At 39.4% G+C, this 22,775-nt stretch overlaps 1 protein-coding gene across 5 annotated transcripts in view; it reads right to left on the bottom strand.

Annotated features, from left to right (window-relative positions):
* Positions 1-22,775, bottom strand: part of Focad (focadhesin) — a 301,255-nt gene that overhangs the window by 194,781 nt on the left and 83,699 nt on the right. For all 5 annotated transcript variants that reach the window (XM_028859771.2, XM_037202700.1, XM_028859770.2 and 2 more), the window contains 5 exons: positions 19,714-19,918; positions 16,344-16,550; positions 11,968-12,055; positions 8,594-8,796; positions 211-468 (listed from right to left, as the gene is read on the bottom strand). In XM_028859771.2, the coding sequence (XP_028715604.1) occupies positions 211-468; positions 8,594-8,796; positions 11,968-12,055; positions 16,344-16,550; positions 19,714-19,918 (961 nt within the window). The remainder of the gene's footprint in view (positions 1-210; positions 469-8,593; positions 8,797-11,967; positions 12,056-16,343; positions 16,551-19,713; positions 19,919-22,775) is intronic.

Below are 22,775 nucleotides of genomic sequence, written 5' to 3'. Positions count from 1 at the left end.
TATCCAAGCAAAATGTAGTTTTAAATTTTTAAAAATTGCATTAAGTATAAATCAATTCAGGATAAGAAGAAAGAAGCCAAACTGGGATGATAAAGACATTTCTTTAAAGCTATAATTCAAGATGTTGGCATAAATAATCTATACACTAAAAATAATCTGTAATTGTAAATGCTAAACCTTTCTACCGTTACATTTCCATATTCTCTTTACCTGAGAGGAATCTGCTTGGGCTAACTGTGTGGTGACCTTCAGTATCTGCTGAAGATTCTGTCCCGAATCTTCAACAAGCAGGTGAGCCAGCAGTAAAAAAACGTGTGTGGGGATCACTGTAGTGATAGGAAGCAAGGACTCCACTGCGGCCAGCCAGTCACTGGCTGCGGTCTCGTCTCCAATTACTTCAAGAACCCTCCAGGTGGTGAAGACTGAGCCATACATGCTGCTTACAGGAAAAGTAAGCCTGCAGGAGATCTGAAAAATAGACACAAGAAGGCATTAAAACAACGAGATAAATGTGTCAGAAATATATTCCTACTCCTGACATTCACTTATTTTATAATTCATTATCAAAATCATTCCCTTCAGCAAAATAAATACACACTTTGAGGTCTTGCCAAATAGCTCTCCACCCGCATGTGAGGTAATAGGATTAGACAAGGGGGAAACAGTTGTTCCATAGAACCCAAGAACACTTGAGCACAGAATTTTCTCATAGTTACAATTCATTCCCAGTTTAGAAAGAGAGGAGAAATGGATCAATATACAAGATCCAGGGGCAGCAGAGTTTGACAAACGCTATTCTCACTTAAAAAAAAAAAAAAAAAAAACACGAAAAGTGGTCAGCAGTGAGAGGGAAAACAGACACTCCGTTTCATTGGCCAGGCCCTGCTAAGTGGCAGCCCCGGGCAGATGGCAGACTTGGACACAGGACAAGTCACACTGGTAACAGACAGTGTGTGGACAGGAACAGCATTGCCTCGGCTTGAGCCTGGTAAGTCATTCGTAGTTGTGAATAACTTCGGCGATAAGATGAAGCCCCCAGCTCTAAGTTGGACAAGACCGAGGAGAGAGTGCTTCACTTCAGCAAATCTGAGTAATGGCTCCTCACACAAGTGAAGTGGTGTAGTCAGGTCGAAGGAATGCACAACACTGTGCATGAATGCTTGAGCAGAAAGGATTCAAGAGAAGCCACAGGCATTACAGAAGCATTTGATACTGTCTGCTAATAGAGTCATTCAAATTTCACAGAAGAGGATGACAGAAATTAACAGCTCTAACTGCCTCTTATCAGAGGATGACTTATAAAAGTAATCATTGAAAGGATAGGAAAAAAAAAGTTAACATTGGTTAAAAAAAACGTAATAAATGTATTAAGATATAGTATACATGTTATAATATGTGCTCTTTTAAAGTTTATGATTTAGGAGATTTCAGTAATTTATAGAGTTCTGCAACCACCACCAGTACCTATTTTTAGGACACTTTCATCAGTCCCAGGGGAAACTTCAATAGCCTTTCCCTACTCCCAGTCCCTGGAAACCATCCACTGGCATTATAATTTATATTCTGGCTATTTTATATGATAGAAACCACATAATGTTGTGGCTTTTATGAGAGGTTTCTATGACAGACACCACACAGTCTATGGCTTCTTTCACTTAGCGTGTTTCCAAGGTGTGTTCACGTCACTACTTGTGTCAGTACTTTATATTGCCAAACAGCACTGCATCATATGTACAGGGCTCCTCTCGTCTATCCATTCACGACAGACAGACAGTTGAGCCATTTCCATTCTGGGAGGCAATTACAAACAATGCTATCAGCATTACTACAAACGTCTGTGAGACAATATAAGTATACAATTTTCTTGAGCATATGCTAAAGAGTGACTATCAGATTTAAAAATTAAATACTACTCTAAAACAAATGTGCAAGTTCTTGCCATACTATTAACTAATATGAAAAGATTCATACAAATATAAGAGATATAGTTTACACAGAATGCTACTTTTTTTCCAAAAGAGTATGAAGAGAAAAATATTATGTTATTTTATTATAGTTTTATATCATATCGTATTATACAACAAACCAGTAACTACTAAGCAAAATATTCCATTTGAAAGAGTGAGAATGGTACTAATAGAAACCACAGTGAAAAGGAAGACTTTCATCATGTACCATTTTATACTTTTTAAGCTATGTTAATTTATTACTATTGCAAAAACTTACAGAATTTAAGTTTAAATAATATCTAAACTTAAATACCTTTGTCTCATTAAAAAATACTGTTCATAAGAACATGAGATTTATTAATGACGATGGCCAAGTCCTTTAGATAATGACAACCAATATTGGACTTGAGACATAAAAGATTTGGTCTTCAGGACACCCAAGCTCCCTCTTACATATCATGCAATTTCTATCACTTTACTCATTTGTACAATTTAAATAAAGACTAACTTCTTGCAAAGGTACATGAGGCAGATATGAAACCATCTAATATCTAATAAAGCACTCGGCACAATGCCTGAAGTTACAAACATAGGAAAATATTATCCCTGTCAAAGAAAAATAAAACCAGTGGGTATGAGTAGAAAAGACAATAACTGGAAATCAACATGAACTATGAACTGAGTCCAAAGCAGGAACATTACTCTGACATAGGTAAACAAGGAGAGAAAAGTAATTCCGCATTACTTGAAGTATTGTCTCCTATCTTGCTTTTGTTTGCTTGGTTGCTTAAAGGTAGACCAGCAGTGGGAGATCAAAATGGTAAATAATGTATCACAGTAAGATCCCTTTGCCCCATTGAGAGACAGCTGCCACTGGTCAGGGGAAGAGTGTCATCAAGGGTTCCTACCCTGAGAGAAAACAAAGGAGGGGGCTGGGACATTCTGCTTTTCAGAGGAAAAGGTCAAAGGATTTGTATTATGTGTAAAATAGTAACAAACAAAAACCACTAAAAAAAAATATCAGAACTAGCCAGGTGGCAGTGGTGCACGCCTTTAATCCCAGCACCCAGGAGGCAGAGGCAGGTGGATCTCTGAGTTTGAGGCCAGCCTGGTCTGCAGAGTGAGTTCCAGGAACTAAAGGACCCAAGGCTGGAAACTGTCCATAACTCTAGTTCCAGGGATCTGTACCTTCTTATAGCTTCCATAGGCACATATGTGATACACAGGCATACACCCAGTCAAAACACTGATACACATAAAATCAAAATTTTTAAATAAGTATTAGACAGTTGTCAAAATGTACTTTATTGATTTTTATAAAAGAGTTGGGATTACCTAGTTTTAAAGGGTTTTCCTAAAAATGTTCAGGTGCATTAAGTGTGAACTGTATGTCAGACATAAGACAGTCTTTGTTGAGCCTAAGAGGTCTGTGAATACAGTGAAGATGTGCATTAATTTGTAACCCTGACTACAACAGACTTAGCAGATGAAAGGACGGTGACACAGAAACTCAGCACTCAGGAGTCAGAGGCAGGGGGATCTCTGTGAGTTTGAGGCCAGCCTTGTCTATACAACCAGAGATACATAGAGAAACTCTATCTCAAAACCCAAAAACAAAAAATGTCTTTCTCTCCAGCCCTGTGGTCCCATAAAGAATCTAGATCAGAGTTGAGAAACGTGGGCATACTTGATTATCATCAAATGATAACTCACATCATCTCCAAACGTAAGATCTAGGTTTATCCTTAATTTTCAACCAAAATCTCTCAGGAAACCAGAGTTTCAGAAACTTATTGCTAATTTACTATTTTATTTACTATAAATCTACCAAACCACTGCTATTATTTCCTCCTAAATTCAGTATAAAGATAAACTAGTGGATGGAGGGCAAGATAGAAGTAACACATTCTGTGCTCTAGAGTTAAAGTGGCAAAATCTTCAATTTGATTCTATCCCTCACAGCACATGTGACTGGAAGACATTCCTGGCCCCTCTGATCTCAGTCTCCTAACTTAGACTTGAGTGCTTTGAGAACAGTCTTGGGACTGGGGCACAGGTCAGCAGGGGATGGAATTGGGACACAGTTCAAAAGTGGACTACCTACCTACCATGTGAGAAACCAGGAATTTCCTCCTAAGCAACATACAGAGGAGAGAGAAGAAAGGAAATGGGGAGGGGATGGATAGGTACTCACTAGGATAACTAAAATCAATAGACAGCAGTTAGCAAGGATGAAGGGAAAGTGGACTCCTCACATGCTGTGATGGGCATTTCTCAGTTACACAGCATTATAATATGACCCACAAATCTACAAATCTACCAAAGAGAAATAATAGCACATACCTACATAAAATCTTGAACATAAATGTTCATCGCAAGTACTCACAGTAAAAAAATAAATAAATAAAAGTAAATAGCCCAAGTTCACCCATAGAGGAAGAGAAACAAAACACTGTTCAGCCATCCTACCAGAATAAAAATTGAAACAATGTACCGGTTCACAAAAAAAAAAAAAAAAAAAAAAAAAAAAAAAAAGCCAGTACAAAGGGCCAATCTGTGTGATCCCATCTTTGTGAAGGGCTGGAAGCAGACAACTTCCCCCTAGAAAGCAGATCAGGGGTTGCCCAGGCTGAGGAGAGAGGAGCAGGTGCATGAGGTGTAGTTTCTGAGAAATACTAACAAATGTTCTAAGGCTTGTTGTGGTGATGGATATACCACATTAGACAAACTCAAAGACCCTGGATTGTACATTTGACCTGCACAGTGTATATGTGAATTGCATTCCAATAAACTAATAAAAGTTAGGTGAAAGCACTCATATACTTGTCTAATAAAATAAATAAATCTAAAAATAGGATGGGCCCCACAGCACGACCTTTGGCACGCTAATCCCTCAGTTACCTCTTCGATAAACTATCTCAACAGGTGTGGTATAACAAAGCAGCTAATACAGAGCATAGAATGAAGTCTACAGTTCTATGAACAACATGATGCTTTGCTACCCATTTCACCAGGGCCCAGAGACTCAGCCATCACAGCCGAGAATGGCAAACAGGCAGCAAGGGCTGGCAATGATGATGAGAATCTGTGCTACAGGTGCTGCAAGAACTTAACTTCAGCTCTAAGTGAGACAATGACAACTTGGAAAATTTCATGACTTTTCAAATTAAGAGACAAATATCCAAGATATTCTCTGCTTCCTACAATTCCAAATAAAGCCTATCTAGTACTGTTTTATCAACAGGGCCCATAAATACCATATTTACATTTACACACACACACACACACACACACACACACACACACACACACACACACAGGCTTGCAGTAGATCCTAGCTGAGTCAAGTTATCCTAATCTTTCCATTGACTAGGACAGTTTTATGGAAATGAAATTTGTCATCTGAACAACCCCATTCCCCCTCAAAACTGTCTTATTGGCAGGTACTCAGTGTGATGCCTCAGGTCCACACCTATCCATCCTTCCTGGGGCTCTGTGACAGCACAGTGGTACCTTGTCAACGGAGGGCACAGGAGACAGGCTGCCTCTTTACCTGAGAGGAGTGACACTTCCCCTCAGCCACTCCCAGCGCTCATTACTAGTCAGTGGAACAACAAACTCATGGTGGCTTGTCTTACTCAAATTTCTCTCCTTATCAGCCATAATTCGTGCAGACTGATGCTTTCTTTTATTTTCCATTATCTTGAGAGAATTTTCAAACACATTAGAATTACAGCTAGTGGCTGATTGTTTTTTAACCTGAGGCGATTACAATAGGTGGTTTTAAATTTCACATTTAATAGCCAAATAGAAAAAAGGGATCTTGTTTTCTACACACTATAAAAATACTTATTAGATTTTAAAGGGATGAATATCACATTCACAATCATGCATTTTTTTATATCTTGGGAATGGAAAGATGTTAAGCCATGTTTTCTTTCGTGGTTCTCAGTCTTTAGAACTGGAGAAGTCATTACAATTATGCATTGGCAGGGTATTTAACCTACAAACTGCACTTCTGAAGAATAGTGTTAGTGATAATCAAACACTAAGTCAGAACCACCAAGAGAAATCATTAAAAACAGCAAATCTATGCCTTTCATAGAAAGCTTTCTGTAATTAATCAATAGAAAAAAAAATGGTCTTACGAGAGGTGCACATCTGCTATGAACAAAATGTGCTAAATACTGAATACCCACTAAACAATGGACCAGGTAAGTTAATATGTTATAGAAGTATAAGGAAAGAAGACATTCAGTTAGACAACTGGCTAAAATATTTTTCACTAAAGCTATTTCCTATGATCAGCTAAGAAATATAAAGCAAAAGCACTTTGGACAGAAAAATGCAAGATGATCAATGACTACCGCAATTTAACGTTAACAATTTACATCGCCGCCCTTTCCTGAAGGCCTGAGGAAAGAGCCACAATTCATTCCCTCGGTGAGCTCATCATAGAGTGAAAGGTAGAAACATGGTCCCTCCACATCAGCACATGGCATTCTCGGCTCAAGGTAAATAAAAGAACTGCTGGGAACACAAAGCACAGTGAATACCGACGTGGGGACTTGAGAACATTCGGCTGTGTCTGGAAGAACAGGCCGTTCATAGAGAGGACACAAAAGAGCATTGTGTGCAAAATTGAAGATTTAGGAAGACTTGGTGAGGGTGAGCCAGGCTGAATTGATAGGTGTGTTTGGAATACAGAGCCCACACAGGTACCTGGGGGAAAGAATCCCAAGGTAAAACGTGGCTTGCCTTTTTTAAAAGGGTGATGTAAGTCACTCATAGCCTCAAACAGCACAGCATCACAAGGAGGATATTTATAGCATCAATAGTATCCCTTCCTCCCTCATCACCAACAGCTGCTAAAGAGGAAGTCCAGCTACCTATGCTACCAGTGCTGATGAATAAGATATACACACACACCTGAGCAAACAGTAAGCCGAGTCCTTGGGTATTAGGGTTAGGGTGAGCCTCGGTAAATAACACTTGTGATTTAAAGGTACACAATTCAAAGTACATCCTGCCTGAGCAGTAGCACTGGACCCCAGCTCTGGCCCTACCCAGGATCCTATCTTTGGGCTACATGGCAAATTAGGAGATAAGCTATAAAAAAAGTTGTTAGAATTCTTGTCTTGCCAGACTATTTAGAACTCAATAGAATTTCCTTCTCTTACTGGTAAGTCAGACATCTACTTCAAGATTAGAATTCTAGTGTAACAATCTGGATTTGGGAAGCTGTAATACACATTTAATTAGTTTCCAGTACATTCTCAAGTAAGGAATACTGATGACTAGACTCTGGCTACTCTAACACCTAACCATGCATGACTAAAGGGAACCTCCCTTTTTCCAAATGAAGCCACAAGCACGTTCCAGCTTGTGTTTGTAGTGACCCCCTCCACAGAGACTTTGGGCACTTTACTGGCTTTAGCTTACTTAACTCTCATCCCAAGCCCTAAGAGGGGAGTTGAAAAGTAATACATTTTACCAAAGACAATATGTAAAAAGAGAACGAGACTACCAGAAATGTCCTAGGACCCAGCCATCTTATGCTACTGTCACAGAAAAAGGAGACTAAAGGCCAACAATGGGGGTCAGTGGGTAAAGGTGCTTGCTCTCAAGCCTGACAACCTGGGTTCAATCTCTGGCATCTCTCCACGGGGCTGAGGGAGAGAACTGAGTCCTGAAAGTTGTCATCTGATTTCCACAAATGTTCGCTGACAGTGCACACACACAGAGACACACATGTTCACACACACACACACTTTTAAAATAACAGAAAACTAGGAAAGAAAACAGAGACTGAGAACACAGAGGGAAGTGAACAGAACTACCATTCCCACTGCAGCTGAGTAAGATTCAGAGTGAACAGCTGCCAGAAGGGACTTTCCTCATCCACGGCCATGCAGTCTCACAAGGCAGTAAAAAAAGCATGTGACAGACCTGTTGTCTTCCACTTGAGGCAGGAAAATGTGGTCATACATAAAGACAACAAGAGCCACTGGCCAGGGAGCCTAACATTACATGCCCTATAAATCTTACCCTGGCCCCTGAACTTCCAGGCTTTGAGGAACATTCCCTACCTGGGAAAGATCCTGACTAGCAAGATGCTGGACATATATGAATGGACTCTGAGAATGAAGGACTCCATGCTCAAGCATCATGAAGAAGCAGCAAGAGAGGGTTCCGCGGGTAACAGCACTCGCTGCTCTTGCAGAGGACAGGACCCACATCAGTGCCTCGCAACCACCTGTAATTCCAGCTCCAAGAATGTGAAACCCTCTTCTGGCCTCTACAGAAACCCATCTGCATGTGTATAGGTAGATCTAATAAATAAAAGAAGCACTAAATTAAACAGAAAAGTGACCATTTTCATTTCATTTCTCAGGACTAACCAGGACTGTTAGTGTCTAATGTACTAGAATCTCAAAAAGGAAGAAAGATCATACAGCATTTCAAAACTTATGGACCATAGGACCATCTAATCTCCCTTCATAGTCCAGAGAAGTATAACATCTCCCACATCACTGCCTGACAAATCTGGAAAGTGCAATGAGTTTACATCTAAACAGAAATTTCATCAGAAGTGACAGAAAATGCACATGGACCCTGAGGAGAAATTCAGAGGAACTCATTACCATGTGGTGGTCATCTTCATAACATTCCCTCTGCAGCACTTCCAAAAGATTCAGAGCCAACTGTTGCCTGGAGGGACCTTCTTCACCCATGGCCAAACAGTCTTCCAAGGCGGTGGAAGACAGTATCTGCAGAAGAGGCACCATGAGCAGCAGGGATGCCTTTGGGATTTTCTGACCCTCAGCAAGAGAGAGGAGCTTCAAAGCTAATCAACAAAATAGGAAGTCACAATTTTTTTTAATTAATACCAATCAAACAAAATATTTTACCAATGAAATGGAGTTTTTCTTGCCCTTTTACAACCAGCTCAGACACAACTAGGATGAAAAGTCACAGTAAAAATGAGTAACAGTAACATAAAAACTAACTATCTTTTTTAAAACTGCTGGTATGTATAACAGAAGAATAAGGATACTTTCAGAGACAACAAATATGCATCAAAAGGTATATATAAATCAACTCCAGTTTTTAATCACTGTGAATTTTTTTAACACTATTAAATATTTGTCCTTTATAACATGTCAGTTCCGACTAACAAATAACCAAGAGACCATAAGTCCCTGATCAGTGGACAATGAGGGCAGCACACCTGCTTCTTTGACAAATAAGCCAAAAGCCATATTAGCAGATGCTGAAGTGAACAGCAAGGTAAAGCAGGGCCCCCAGTCGGCTAGCCCACGAAGAAGTGGATCACCCAAGTCTCGCAGCACACACCCACAAAACCCTTTTGCAGTAAGTGGTTTCTTCCCATGGGAATTCAGTGTCCATATCAGAGGCACACATACAGATGTGCAGTGAGTAAGCCATGCACAGGACCACCCGAAGCCTAATTGCAGAATGAGTTAGGATATAAGTAGACTTTTTTTTTTACTGTATTTTTAAGGTTACTGAATAAACTCTGATTTACTTAAAGATGTTATTCATAGGCTTCAGAGTCAAATTATCAAAGTAATCAAGTAATTTCCCCACTGCACCAAAGGAAAGAAAAGAAAAGAAAGAAAAGAAAAGAAAAAGAAAAGAAAAGAAAAATTCTCTGGGCACTAAATCGTGTCAATATGTTGTCAGCATTTTGTTTTAAATCACTTGGAAGTTAAACCTTAACAAGAGCCGAAGTACAAACACATGTTACTATAACATGATTTTCTCTAAATATTGGCCTTAATCCATTGTTGTCTCTAAGACATTATAAACATCTATTATCTTTTTTAAGAAGAAGGAAACATGTAGCACGCATACTCGATATCATGTTATAAATTTTCCAGATTTTTTAGGCCATTATTATAATCAAGTCTAGTGTTAGTAAGTATACAGTATATTATATTAATGCTTGCATTTTGAATTTGAAATGACTGATATTCTCTTGATTATCTATTACTTTGAAAACTAAATAGTTTCCCAATACACTAAACACTTTCAAATGACAGACAGTCTCAACAATTTTCAGTGTAGTTTATTCCCTTAACCAGAATAACCTCAAAACAGGCACTGATTTACAAGAGAAAGAAAATTCTGCTAGCTAACAGCTGCTCAAAGCATTTGCTTGGTCCTGTGTCATTTTTCTATTGTGCATCAGCCAAAACATATGTTTGCAACTTCAGAATTAGAAAGGCAGTTTCCCTAGGGCTTTGGAAATTTTTGTCAATAAAACAAATACAATCCATTTATATAAAAAGGCAAATTTACAAGGACAAAGTAAAGTAGGGTCATTGAGGTGGGTCAGTGGGTGCTTGTCCTGCCAACTCTGACGACCTGAGTTCCACTCCTGAAACAGTAAGGGTGAAAAGAGAGAATGTCCTCTGTCATGTGATCGTGACATGCATGTGATACTGTGTGTGTGTGTGTGTGTGTGTGTGTGTGTGTGTGTACAATAATGATGAATATTACGTTGTTTATTTTTTGTTTTTATTTTATATGTATGGGTGTTTTGCTTGCATTTATATCTGGGCGCCACATGCATGCAGTGCCCACAAAGGTCAGAAGAGGACACAGGATGCCCCGGAACTAGAGTTAGAGACAAGCGTTAAGCTGCCATGTGAGTGATCAGGACCAACCCCAGGTCTTCTGGAAGAGCAACCAGTGCTCCTAACTCCAGCACTAAAAAAAATTTTTTTTTTTCAAAGACTGACTGGGTAATGTTTTCTCTCAGGCTGTAATTGGAAATGGTGGTTAACACCATTAGACACAAGAAATTTAGAGAACAGCAGTAATAGAAAAATTCTGAAACTAGATTATATTCCTGGCTATACAGACCACTTTTGAGATAGATATAAATTATACCACAGTGAAACTTTGTAAAAGCAACAAAAGTAGCAGCCTGGTATACACTGCTTCCAGGAAGATGCCGTGTGCACTGCTGGAGAAAAGGAAAAGTCCATCCAAAGGGCACCAGGGAGGAGCAGACAACAAACACAAGGCAAAAGCAGTCGAAGAGACTAGGTGTCCTCCAAGTACGGAGGCCACTGCCAAGCAATTTACTCTCAAGATACTGACAAATTAATGTCCCAGAGAAGGCACAGCAGAAATTTATCGAAGGCACTTTAAAGTCATTTGCAGTCCCTTATTACCACATACTTGACATCTGACCAAGCCAAGTTAGAAAACATAAGAAAAACAGCATGATTTAAAGATGCGTTGTATTTGCCGATCGGTGAGAGTGAGAAACTTGACTCTTGCAGTCTTGGTAACCAGCACATTTGCTTCCCTCTCTACTGCCTTCCCTTTCCTTTAAAATTAGACAACCAAAGGAACATCATCATTCATCTGACCTCACTAATTTAATAAAAAAAAAATTAACTTGTTCAGTGTAGTATCAATTGTAAATAAATCTTTTGTGCAGTGTGTGTGTGTGTGTGTGTGTGTGTGTGTGTGTGTGTGTATGTGTGTGTGTAGCAATCAAAGGTCAACTCCGGGATCAGTTCTCTCCTTCCACCACATGGTTTCTGGGGACTGAACTCCACCTGTCAGGTGACAGCAAGTGCCTTTACTCACTGAGCCACCTCTCTGGCACAAACTTGAATCTTAAAATAAAAACAACCTGCCAAACACTTCATTTCTTACAAGTTTTATATATTATTCTCATTTTGAAATTTAATCATGAATAAAGAAAATGCCCATACATACATTTTTAAATGGAATTGCACTATCCCTTCTATCACAACCAAGGGTGCATGAAAAATACTGGGCAAATTATGAGATACAGAAACATGCACAGGCTAGTGCACTAGGGTAAGAAAAAAAAAAAAAGATCTACTTGGTGGCAATTAGGAACAACCGAGACTAGAAACGCAAATACGTAGAAGAGCATGATATAGGGCTCTCCAGACACCTGCTGACACTTATATTGACATTGTTCTCTAGAGAGTGTAATTGTGTTTACCTAGGTTTAATATTGGCTTCTGTTGGCTTGCTGGAGTCTGTAGAAGTAGTAAAGCAATTCCAATAATGACCAACTTGACAGGAAAATCCTAAAAATATGAAGAAACAAAAAGGTTTATTAAGGAGGATCCAGGAACTATGGCTTTACATGAACCCAAGAAAAGTGTATTTCACTAAGCAGTTGTAAACCCTGTGCAGAGTGTCTCACGAAGTCTGCCCTACTGAAGAAATAACTAGCAAATGGCACACAGAGTAAGTTCAGTGTTAAATACGGCCTAAAAAAACAACAGACTTAAACCAAAATCATTCCAAGAGGAAACGTTTGCATTTCGCTTCACTCCTCCCGGCTTTGTTGGTTTGGTTTGGTAAGGAAGAAAACTTCCTACCACAAGTCTTCAGAGGAGTGAGCCCTCGTGAACCACTGCAACAGCCGTGAAGCACTTAGGACATTTCATTAGGAAAAAGTAGCCACATTTTTCTACTTACCTAACATTAGACACAAGTCATCTATATAAGTTACAAAATAAATTACATGAAATATAGTTTCATAAACTATACCATAAAAAAGAAATATTAATGTGAAGGAGATAGGGATTGTACTATAAAAAACTAAGTACTAGTATGAAAAAAGGTAGGGATTGTAATTTATCAAGCATATTTAACTGTAACAAGGAAATAACCATGGAATATAAAAATCATTAAGTTCATCAAGGATATAACTAAAGTGAAGAAGACATGTACAGTAAGTTCTAATCAAGATAACAGAAGATCAAAACAAGAAAAATAAAGTAACTTTAGTCCATTCAGAAATTTCACAGAAGAGCCCACAGAATCAAATTTTGAGGATGAAGACAGACAAGAAAGAAGAAAAAAAATGGGGGGACAAACATGTGACAGAGCCACATGGTAAGAAAACAGATGAGGGAAAACAACTGTAGCAGATCCGGCAGAAGCAAAACTCTGCGGGACCCTACCAATTCTGGCATAAATCAATAACCCCCTCCATCTCACCTTTACCACCGCCAGAATGAAACTGAACTCTAAAATCTTCTAGATCCCTGCTTTGTGGGCTTAAAAAACAAAACATCAAAAAAAAAAAGAAAAAAGAAAAAGAAAGAAAGAAACTAATTAAACTCTGCGGATGAAACATGTGCCAGTTTGTGTCTTTTGTAATTATTTATGTTCACTGCTTTGGAATACAGTTGAAAGCAAGCAGTGCATATTATCAAAGGACAATAATCACTTTTGAAACCAATATGCTCATGATGTATACCACCGTACCATTTTCCACATGTTTCCTTTAATTTCATACCATTTTCTACCATATTTCCCTTAATTTCTATATGTCCACATTAAAAAGGAAGGTAGGAAAAGTATTTACATTCCAAATTTGGAAATGTCCAAGAGGTTCATAGACAAAGCATGACAGAGTGCACTCATGACTTGGCTGAATGCCTCCTTCATACCAGCTGTCGTTGAAAAGAGGAGGGGGGAACATCTTAAGTTTTAAAACAGAGCAGAAGCTTTTCAAGGGCTAGAACTTAAAGATAAGTAATCATAAATGGCAGTGACCTTCTCTAGGATGCGTGAGACCAGCCCACGCAGAACAGAGAGCAAGAGAGAAAGAGCTGCAGACTTGGGATATCAAAAATGTAGGAAAAGTGAATGGTGCAGGATTAAAAGGAGTATATTTTAAGTTGCTTTACAAATTTTTGTTTTTGTTTGTTTGATTGACAGGCACCAAAATATAGTAAAGTGTATTGAACTCTTTATTTTTTTAATTTATTATTTGAGAATTTCATATACATATTCAATGAAATATGATCATATCCTCCCGAATTTATCCCCTCCTCCTCCCCTGGACTACCCTCCTCACAAAATATAACTCCCCAGTTTCATGCCCTCCTCTCCCTCTCCCTCTCTCCCTCTCCCTCTCTCCCTCTCCTCCTCCCCCCGCCAACCTCTAAATTAACCCATTCATTCCTATTAGTGTTGCCCATATGTGCATGGGTGTGGGGCCATCCACTGGAACATGGACCAGCGACCACACCACTCTGCTGACATTTCTCAGGCCTCTTCCACTAACTACAACTATTTCTGCCATAACATACACGTGCTCTGCACAGCGTCAACCTGAACATTTCCCCATATGGCCCCACAACACCACTCTTCACTTTCTGTCCCCAAACTTCAAGCTCTAGATGTTCAATTCCCACAGGGGACAGCTTCAAACTGGCAAGAGGATCATGTGGACATATGATTACTCACTGCCCTGGATCCTTCTTCATGGTCTGAAACATTCCACGAGGCTTCTGGGAAGACTATGGAATGAAGTAACTGGTTGCTTATAGCAACAGTCATATTGCCACATTTCCCCCAGCTCCACCCTTCCCAGCCCGCTCTCTGGGATCACATGTGTAATTAACTCTGTTCTCATACCTTCTCCGCTTCGGTGATAACATGAGCTCCACTTGGCCTTTGGAGAAACTCAGTCTAACTCAGAGCCTGGCTACAGAAAGGAGGAGGAGTAAATGCCTTCATAACTAGGATTCTTGGTGACAGAAAATATTTGGGATCATGCTTTTGGTCCTCAATTCAAATGAAAGATAAAAATGAACACTACCCATATGACAGGCACTAATAACATATGCGGGACTAGGGATGCTTCTGTTAGCAAGATAGCCCCTCTTCTCAAGAATTTTACCAACTTAGTCATGGAAATGTCTTTTAAAAGAAAGTAAAAAGAGGGTGTAACAAAGTTTGCCTCCTGCAGAAGACACAAAGGTGAGGGCAATTCCGCTCACACACTCCCCAAAAACCACAAATTTGCTTCAGCCCCTGTCCTCTGCAGAGTGGGCTCCCCCAACTATGCCCACAGACCATTCTTCTTAGGAATTCTTCAAATGATTCACACAAAACAGAAAGGTGAAGCAAGTCATCCAGTGAAGGTTTCTTAGAAACAGCCAGTCCCTAACCTTTGGAAAGCTACCATCTGTAGTCTGTTCTACACCTGGAGAAAGTACCCAGTTTCCTCTACATCGATATGCTTGCTTAATTTTGTTGATAGGAGTAAATTATTTTACTTGAAATGGAAAGGCCTTAGAGACAAACATCTGAATTGATAGGTGAATGGCTCACCCAAAGCCAAATCTAGCAAACCACACAGTCTGAGAAAGAGGCCTAAAGTGTGTAAGGACACTCGTCCCACAGAAAAGCTGAGAGAACAAAAAGAAGAGAAAGGGTACAGTAGTAATATTTAAACTGAAGATGCAGCAGATGAACCCAGCAGAATAGTGATGGATGATAGCCTCAAAATACATAAGAAGGCTACTTTATTCTCCTTCAAATTAATATGCATCTAGGCATTAAAGATTCTCAAATTAAATTTCAACATTTTTTTAACCTCAGGAATATTAGCATGAGGATAAGCAACAAGAAGCATCATAACAAATATATATATATGCATTTTATGTATTATACATATATAATAGTCTAGTCTGTTTGGTTTTGGGTTTTTTTGTTTTTGTTGTTGTTTTGGGGTGTTTGTTTGTTTGTTTGTTTGTTTGTTTTTGACACAGGATCTCACTAGGTTGCTCTGGCTGGCCCGGAACTTACTATGTAGACCAGGGTGGCCTCCAACTCAGAGATCCACCTGACTCTGCATTTTGAGTGCTGGGATTAAAGACATGTGCCACCACATTCAGCATTTGTTTTTGTTTTCAGGTATGATCTCACTCTGTAAGTGAGAGGGATTTAGATCTCACTATCTCAGCCTGGCTCCAAATTTACAGCAATCCTCCTGCCTCAGCACCCATGTGGTAGAATTACAGATGTGAGGCATCACACTTGTTTCCCATTACACTATAAATGAGGTCCTATAAAAACATTTATCTTACTCTATTAGAATTGCTTATTTACATGCTTCTATCTTGAGATCACAGAAAATGTGTAGGTTCTTGAATATAACACTTGTTCAATATTTATACTACATATGAATAAATAGGAGTGAGGTAGACCTTTAAGTGATAACATAAGATTATTTTTTTTTTTTTTTTTTGGTTTTTCAAGACAGGGTTTCTATGTGTAGCTTTGTGCCTTTCCTGGAACTCACTTGGTAGCCCAGGCTGGCCTCGAACTCACAGAGATCCTCCTGGCTCTGCCTCCCGAGTGCTGGGATTAAAGGCGTGTGCCACCACCGCCCGGCACATAAGATTATTTAATAATTCATTTTTTAATAAATATCTGCAGTAGTATGATCTAATTGCATAAGATCAAATCACCTCAAACATATAATAAACTACATAAACACGACCACCCAGTTTCTCAAAGATTTTCTAAAGTGATAATTAGCACATTGAAGGTTTATGTTGGCCTTACCTCCCCAAGAACTTCAATGCTGCGCTCTAAAAGTTGAATTAAAGATGAGCATTCCCCAGTTATCTTTAAACTGACTTCACAGATACACAGCAGCTGGAGGGTGAGTTGGGTAAGCTGGCTTTTCCAGAACACAGGATGGCGCAGAAGGCTTAGAAACACTTCCTCAATGAACAGCATCGTCTCTGTTGTCTGAGTCAGATCTTTCATCTGTTGAAGGAAGTCATACTGGTTAAACTTATAGAATCACTTCAAGTTGTACAAGAAGTCTTCAACAGACTAACATTCTCTAAAGCGATCAAAACGTGAAGATGTAGTGATGCAGCTGAGGGTGCCACTCCACAGCTCTGCCTTCTCCTTTGGTCACTAACTACAGTACAACTGTTGCTGCCTTTGCAGCCCTGTCTTATACAATAAGGCTCCCAACACAAACTCCTTCTATTTTTCTAGCTTCTGTGAAAAAAAGATGTCTTAGACAAATGGTATATAGTGCCTACATGTCAAAGGCCATCACCTCAAAGCTGGTTTTCAATTCTCCTACAGTTTAACACAGACACCTGGTCATAAGGTCAGCATGTTATCCCCATACACTACGCTCTCCCTCTACAAGCCTTAGCTGAAGCATCATTCAGCACAGTGGAGAATGTAATAAAAGACCATCTTTAAATGATAGTTGTCTTCTCAACAGGAAGGACTTAGGTGCCCTTGAAAAGTCCCAATTCAATTTACACCCTGCTGTTCTGTTCAAATTCTGGATTCAGTATTAAGGGTGTGGTCCTGCTCAGAGCAACTATGGTATTTCCCAGGGGTTATAAACAATGAAGCATCTGCTCCAGTCAGTATGCTTGTGTGTGGTAAGTTCATCAAGAGAAAAGCCTGCAGTTTCTCCACTGCTTACCACCCATTCGAAAAAGAGACCTCAACACAAGTTATACCCAAATAGAATTCCTAGAAAATCAGAAAAATTCCAAAGGGGGAAGGGGGAAGAAAGAACACGAACACACACACACACACACACACACACACACACACACACACACACACACACAAATTCAAAAATAAAGTATCAGCAGCCCAATAACTGAATTATTTTATTCTCTTTTAATTATATGTATGTATTTATTGTGTGTGCAGGTGTGCACGTACGCAATGTGGCGCACAGGTGGAGGTCACAGGACAAGCTGCAGGAGTTGGTGCTCTCCTTCCCCATGGAGCCCAGAAATCAAACTTGGGCCGGCAGGCTTGGTGGCAAACGCTTTTACCTGCTGGGCCATCTCACTGACCCTATTTTGTTCTTTTGCAAACATAAAGCAAAAAAAGTTTAAAGGGTACTTACAAAGAGATGGACTAAACACAAAAGCCTGGTGTTCAGATGGTGGTTTATTTCCTTGAGTGTATTCATTTTGTATACTGGAAATTTTCCATTAAAAAAAATAATCTCAACAGATTACCTATAAAAGTTCTCTAGTCCACCATTATCAAATTCTTAAGAATAAATTCAAAGTAATGTTCTATCTCTATGTAAAAATAGATCACGAGGCATGGATAATGTATAATGTGACAAGAATCATTTAAAATAAAAACCAGTTGCACAAACATAAAATGGAAAGGCAACCAGTTGAGGAAGAAACTAAGCAGGTGTCTCACTGACCTCTCTCATCCTAAATCAACAGGAGTAAAAGGGGGGGGGGGTATTTCTCAAAACATAGCAACTTCAATGTGCTTCCTTCCTAGCGTCCAGTATGGATTGGGCCATGTCCACAACACTGCATTCACCTCTGAGAAGAGCATTTCTCATCAACTAGCACATTCCCTGCCCCTACTGGTATACTAAAGCAATGGATAGTGAAAATTCTAGAAGTCATTTCATAGGAAGAGGTGGTTTTTGTTTTCATTTCTTTGTAATGATGCCCAAGCATGCAAGAAAGATAGGAAGAAAAAGAGAAAGTCCAAACACAGAGAGGAGGCTTAAGGCTCGTGTTTTGTTATAGAAGAAGAGGATACTAGTGGGCAATTGTTTAATGCAGATCAACAGAAGTGCTTGAAAACAGTGTCCTTCTCAGGAGTATATGCATTAGATTCGGAGATTATTGTTTGAAGACTATAAAAATACCTTCCACAAGTGAAGAACTAGATTATGCAGCCTCTATGACTCCTAATTCTCATTCTTTCTCTTAATAAAACAAATTTGTTGCATGACTAAACGTGACATTTTTCTTTTTTCTCACATATCTCAGTTACAGTAAAAAAAAAAAAAAAAAAAAAAGGAGGGGGTTCTCAAAACCATTCCAAAGTGTGCTTCTACAAGCATCTAAGCTTTCCATGAAGAAAGCAAACATTTGCCAAGCCACACAGAACATGGTAATAAAGACATGGTCGGAAAACCGCCCCAGTTGAAGACCTTCTGCCTATATATGCTTTATTACCCACGCAAAACAAAGGCTTTAGAAAAGCCGCTGGAGAATTCATTTTAATTAACTTTCCTCTGCCTTGATTACAGGAAAGCACATTTATGAGTCACAGAGGAAAGATTCACTCTAGCCACTCCTTGCTAACACAGACTTAAAACAGGTCATCTGTGACCCAAAGTGATCACTTTGAAATATATCCTCAGATTCTTTCCATCAGCTGAGCAGCATGGCGCTCTGATCCCCACTAATGGCCTGACCTTGATCATGGGATGGGATAGCCTGACAAATGAACCACTACACTAAAATCACAGCCCACTGGCAACTGCATGGTTTTTAATCTGCAGTCATAGAGACAGGAACTAGAATCTCTCTCTCCCCTCAACACCTTAGCTCTTTACTCATAACTCTATACCTTGATCGACTGTCCATAAGGAATTATGAAAAGTGACATACTAACACACTTCTTACACTGTGAGTTTCTGAAGAGCAAGAGCAAGAGACAACAATGGATCCTAAAGGGACAAGTAGAAATTCAAACGTAGCACTCAGCAGGCCAAGTTCTGCATCCTCAGAACCGACCTACTCACAGACACGCTTTTTGTTCAGTTGGCACAGGAGTGTTTTATTTTGTTCTGTTTTTCTTCTACCTCCTAGTATTCAGCACAAAGAGAAGCTCAAAAATTCCCTAATGAGTCTGAAAGGAGTCTTCATTGCTACTAATCCTAAAAGGACCAATATTGATTTATACTTCAGTGAATTTAATACAGTTAATAATACAGTATGTACTATTAAATCTGGATTTAATTCCTTTGTATTCCTTAAGATAGTGCCAGCATTTCTAGCCGGTCTTGCCCAATCACACAGGATCAAGAACTACCTTGTGTGAACTAACAATCGTCAACACTTACTGGCGCTGATCATCATATTAGGGGAGGAAAGTGAACAATGAAGAGGAGCCTTACCTGCAAGCACAGAATCATGTTACAGCACAGCTGAAGCATGTGCTGTTCCAGTACTGAAGGCTGTGCTTCGTCACAAAGACCGCTGGGTTGAAGCAAGACTTTGAGCAGGGACAGCCGGAGCTTAGCGTATTCTTGTAACTGGGATGGTTCGCAATAGAGATACCACAGAAATGGTGCCATTATTTGAATAAATGAAACCTCTGACCTGCAAGTCATGTAACGTGTCAGTCAGTCAGTGAGTTAATGTCATCAGAAGAAACAGCTCTCACCTCAAGGGAATAAAAGACAAGGTTTACTCAGGAGCCAAATCCGAGTGACCATGACCCAGAAACACACATTTAGTTCTCTCCAGTGAGGAAACATTTTCATAGAGTTTGTATACTAATCAAGCCAAGAAAGTTAAAAATCCAATCATTTTTAAAATGCACTGGTGCAAACATCGGAGAGGCAGTTACAGCACAATGGAGGAATCTCTCCTATAGGCCTCAGATGCGATGGTGATTTCATAGCTTTGGGGATGGTGAACGCTGGTGGACTGCTATGTTAATAAATTCCCAAAGGTTCTCTGCTGTAAGATGTTAGGACCAAAACAGAGGTAGAGAAGAAATGATATTCATGGGGCTAAAGATAGCCTAAAATAAACTGGAATTGGACTCTGAACCTGTACCATCTCCCCTCTCCACATCACGGAAGTTGTAAACAGGCAATCAGTCTTTGCAGACACAGCTCCTTTCCAGGAATTCTCCTACACACTATCAAGCAGTAAGTGGCACATATCAACCTGCAGCTGTGGCACATCCTAAACTGCACTAGCATAAGGAACTGTTGGACATGCCGTGACCTAATGGGATCTTGAAGGGAATGACTCCAGAGAAGGAGGCACTAAGCCAGGTTCCCAGACTAAAGGACACTTCTGCTTTACAATAGTGGCAGCACTCCAAAACCAGTCTACAGTGAGTAGCAGAACCAACTGAGAACACTTATTAGAATTACAGATATCAGGATCTTTTCTCCAGGGCCATCACACAGGCATGAATTTGTAAGAAAACTCTGCAGATAAAATAAATCCATACAACTATCCTATTATTGTGGCAGTTCAAGTTTATAGCATTCCATGGTTTTCTTTTTCATAATTTTAATTACCATCAGTCAGCCACAATCAGAAACTAATTAGTGGAAAGTTCCAGAAATAAACAACTGCTAAATTTTTAGTTGTACACATACTGACTAGCATGAGAAGGTTCCAAACCATCCTACTCTGCTCCTCCAGGACATAGACCAAATATGCTATACATGATCCTCTAGGCCAGTAGTTCTCAACCTGTGGGTCAAAACCCCTATGGGGAATGAGCAACCGTTTCATGAGGGTCACGTATCAACTATCATGCATATGAGATATTTACATTACGATTCATAACAGTAGCAAAATCACACTTATAAAGTAGCAACGAAATAATTGTATGGCTGAGGAACTGTATTAAAGGGTCACAGCATTAGGAAGGTTGAGGACCACTGCTCTAGGCCATCGTGAGTTTCTTGGCAGCCATCCTGGTGTCAGATCAACTGTCATGGTGGTTTTCATAATACTGTCTGTGCCCAAGGAACCCTTACTTTACTCACTAATGACACCAACGAAGGAGAACACTTGTTATGGCAGTTTGGAAGTGCCAAAGGCAAGCCATAAAGAGCTTCCTTTTATGAACAAGTGATAGCGCTCAATGAAGAATAAAATCACATGCTAAAGTTATTAATATCTGTGATAAATAACTGTTAACCTTTAGCTTTTTTAGTAAGTAGCATCTCTCTATTACACATACTTCAATTTTATCCATCATTTTAGGCATCCACTGAATGTCTTGATATTAGTGTCCCCCACCATGGATATGTGGAGCTACTTTATTGTTACCTTGTTAACCTACAGAATATAAAAGTAATTCCACTTTACAGCTTGAACTTACTTGATCCTTACCAGAGCCATAGATAGATAGATAGATAGATAGATAGATAGATAGATAGATAGATAGATAGATAGATAGAGATAGAGAGACAGAGATGGTGTGTGTGTGTGTGTGTGTGTGTGTGTGTGTGTGTGTGTGTGTGTGTTTAGCTCTGATACACAGCTACAGAAACTGAGAGATGAATGAAGTAGTTGCCTACAACCTCTTCTTAGGAATCTCCAACTCAAAGGAGATAATGAATCAACATACCTTTAATATCTATTTAGATTCATTATATTACAATAACTCCTAATCCCACAACATCATCATGCCAGAATGACCTTCAAGGATAAAATAAAAACCTGACCATATCATTAACCAATTGAAAACAGTTTGTCCTATGACAAAAGAGTGAACTGAATTGTGACACCTCCATGGTTCAGCCTCTGCCTATCTTGCCAGCCTCACTCTCCACTGAATAATTACACTTATTTCAGGTCTTCAATCACCCCACTGGGCCCCCAACTTGCTGGTCTTTCTATTTCTATCATCCTCCCGTTCTCCACTTTTCAATGACTGCCTGGAGTCCTTTTCCTTCCCTGACAGGTGGTCTGTGGTCAGATCACCATTACGTGCTTCCACGGCACAACTGTTGGTTATCATGGCATGTGTAGTATTTACATCCCTTGCCAAACTATAATTCAAATGAGGACACAGACCATAGATTTCTGTTTACCGCTGTATCACCAAGACTGTATGCACCAGGCCTTCAAAGAGATGTGCAATCGATTAATGTGGTAACATAAAGTTACAGATGCTCAAAATTAGCATGCATCATTCAAATATGACCTTATTCTTTTTCATTCTATTCAGTGTCTTCATTTATTATTTGTAAGAACTGATTAACTATGATATAAAACTGAACTAAGAATTCTTTTTTTTTAATGTAAGTGAAATTGTATTGTTGTGCTTCATTAGTGATAAAATACTATTTAAAAATTTCCCTGGCTCCATCTTTTCTGCATTTCCAAAGTTCTGTGATGATTTGGTACTATCACAGTGAGATACACAATCGCCTGGGCAATAAAAAGGAAGAGAATAAAACAAACAGCCCAAATCCCAAAG

Source organism: Peromyscus leucopus, chromosome 2 (assembly GCF_004664715.2).
Source record: "Peromyscus leucopus breed LL Stock chromosome 2, UCI_PerLeu_2.1, whole genome shotgun sequence".
Classification (NCBI taxonomy): Eukaryota; Metazoa; Chordata; class Mammalia; order Rodentia; family Cricetidae; genus Peromyscus; species Peromyscus leucopus.
The sequence above is the reverse complement of the archived record's forward strand: the minus strand, read 5'-3'. Positions and strand labels throughout refer to the sequence as shown.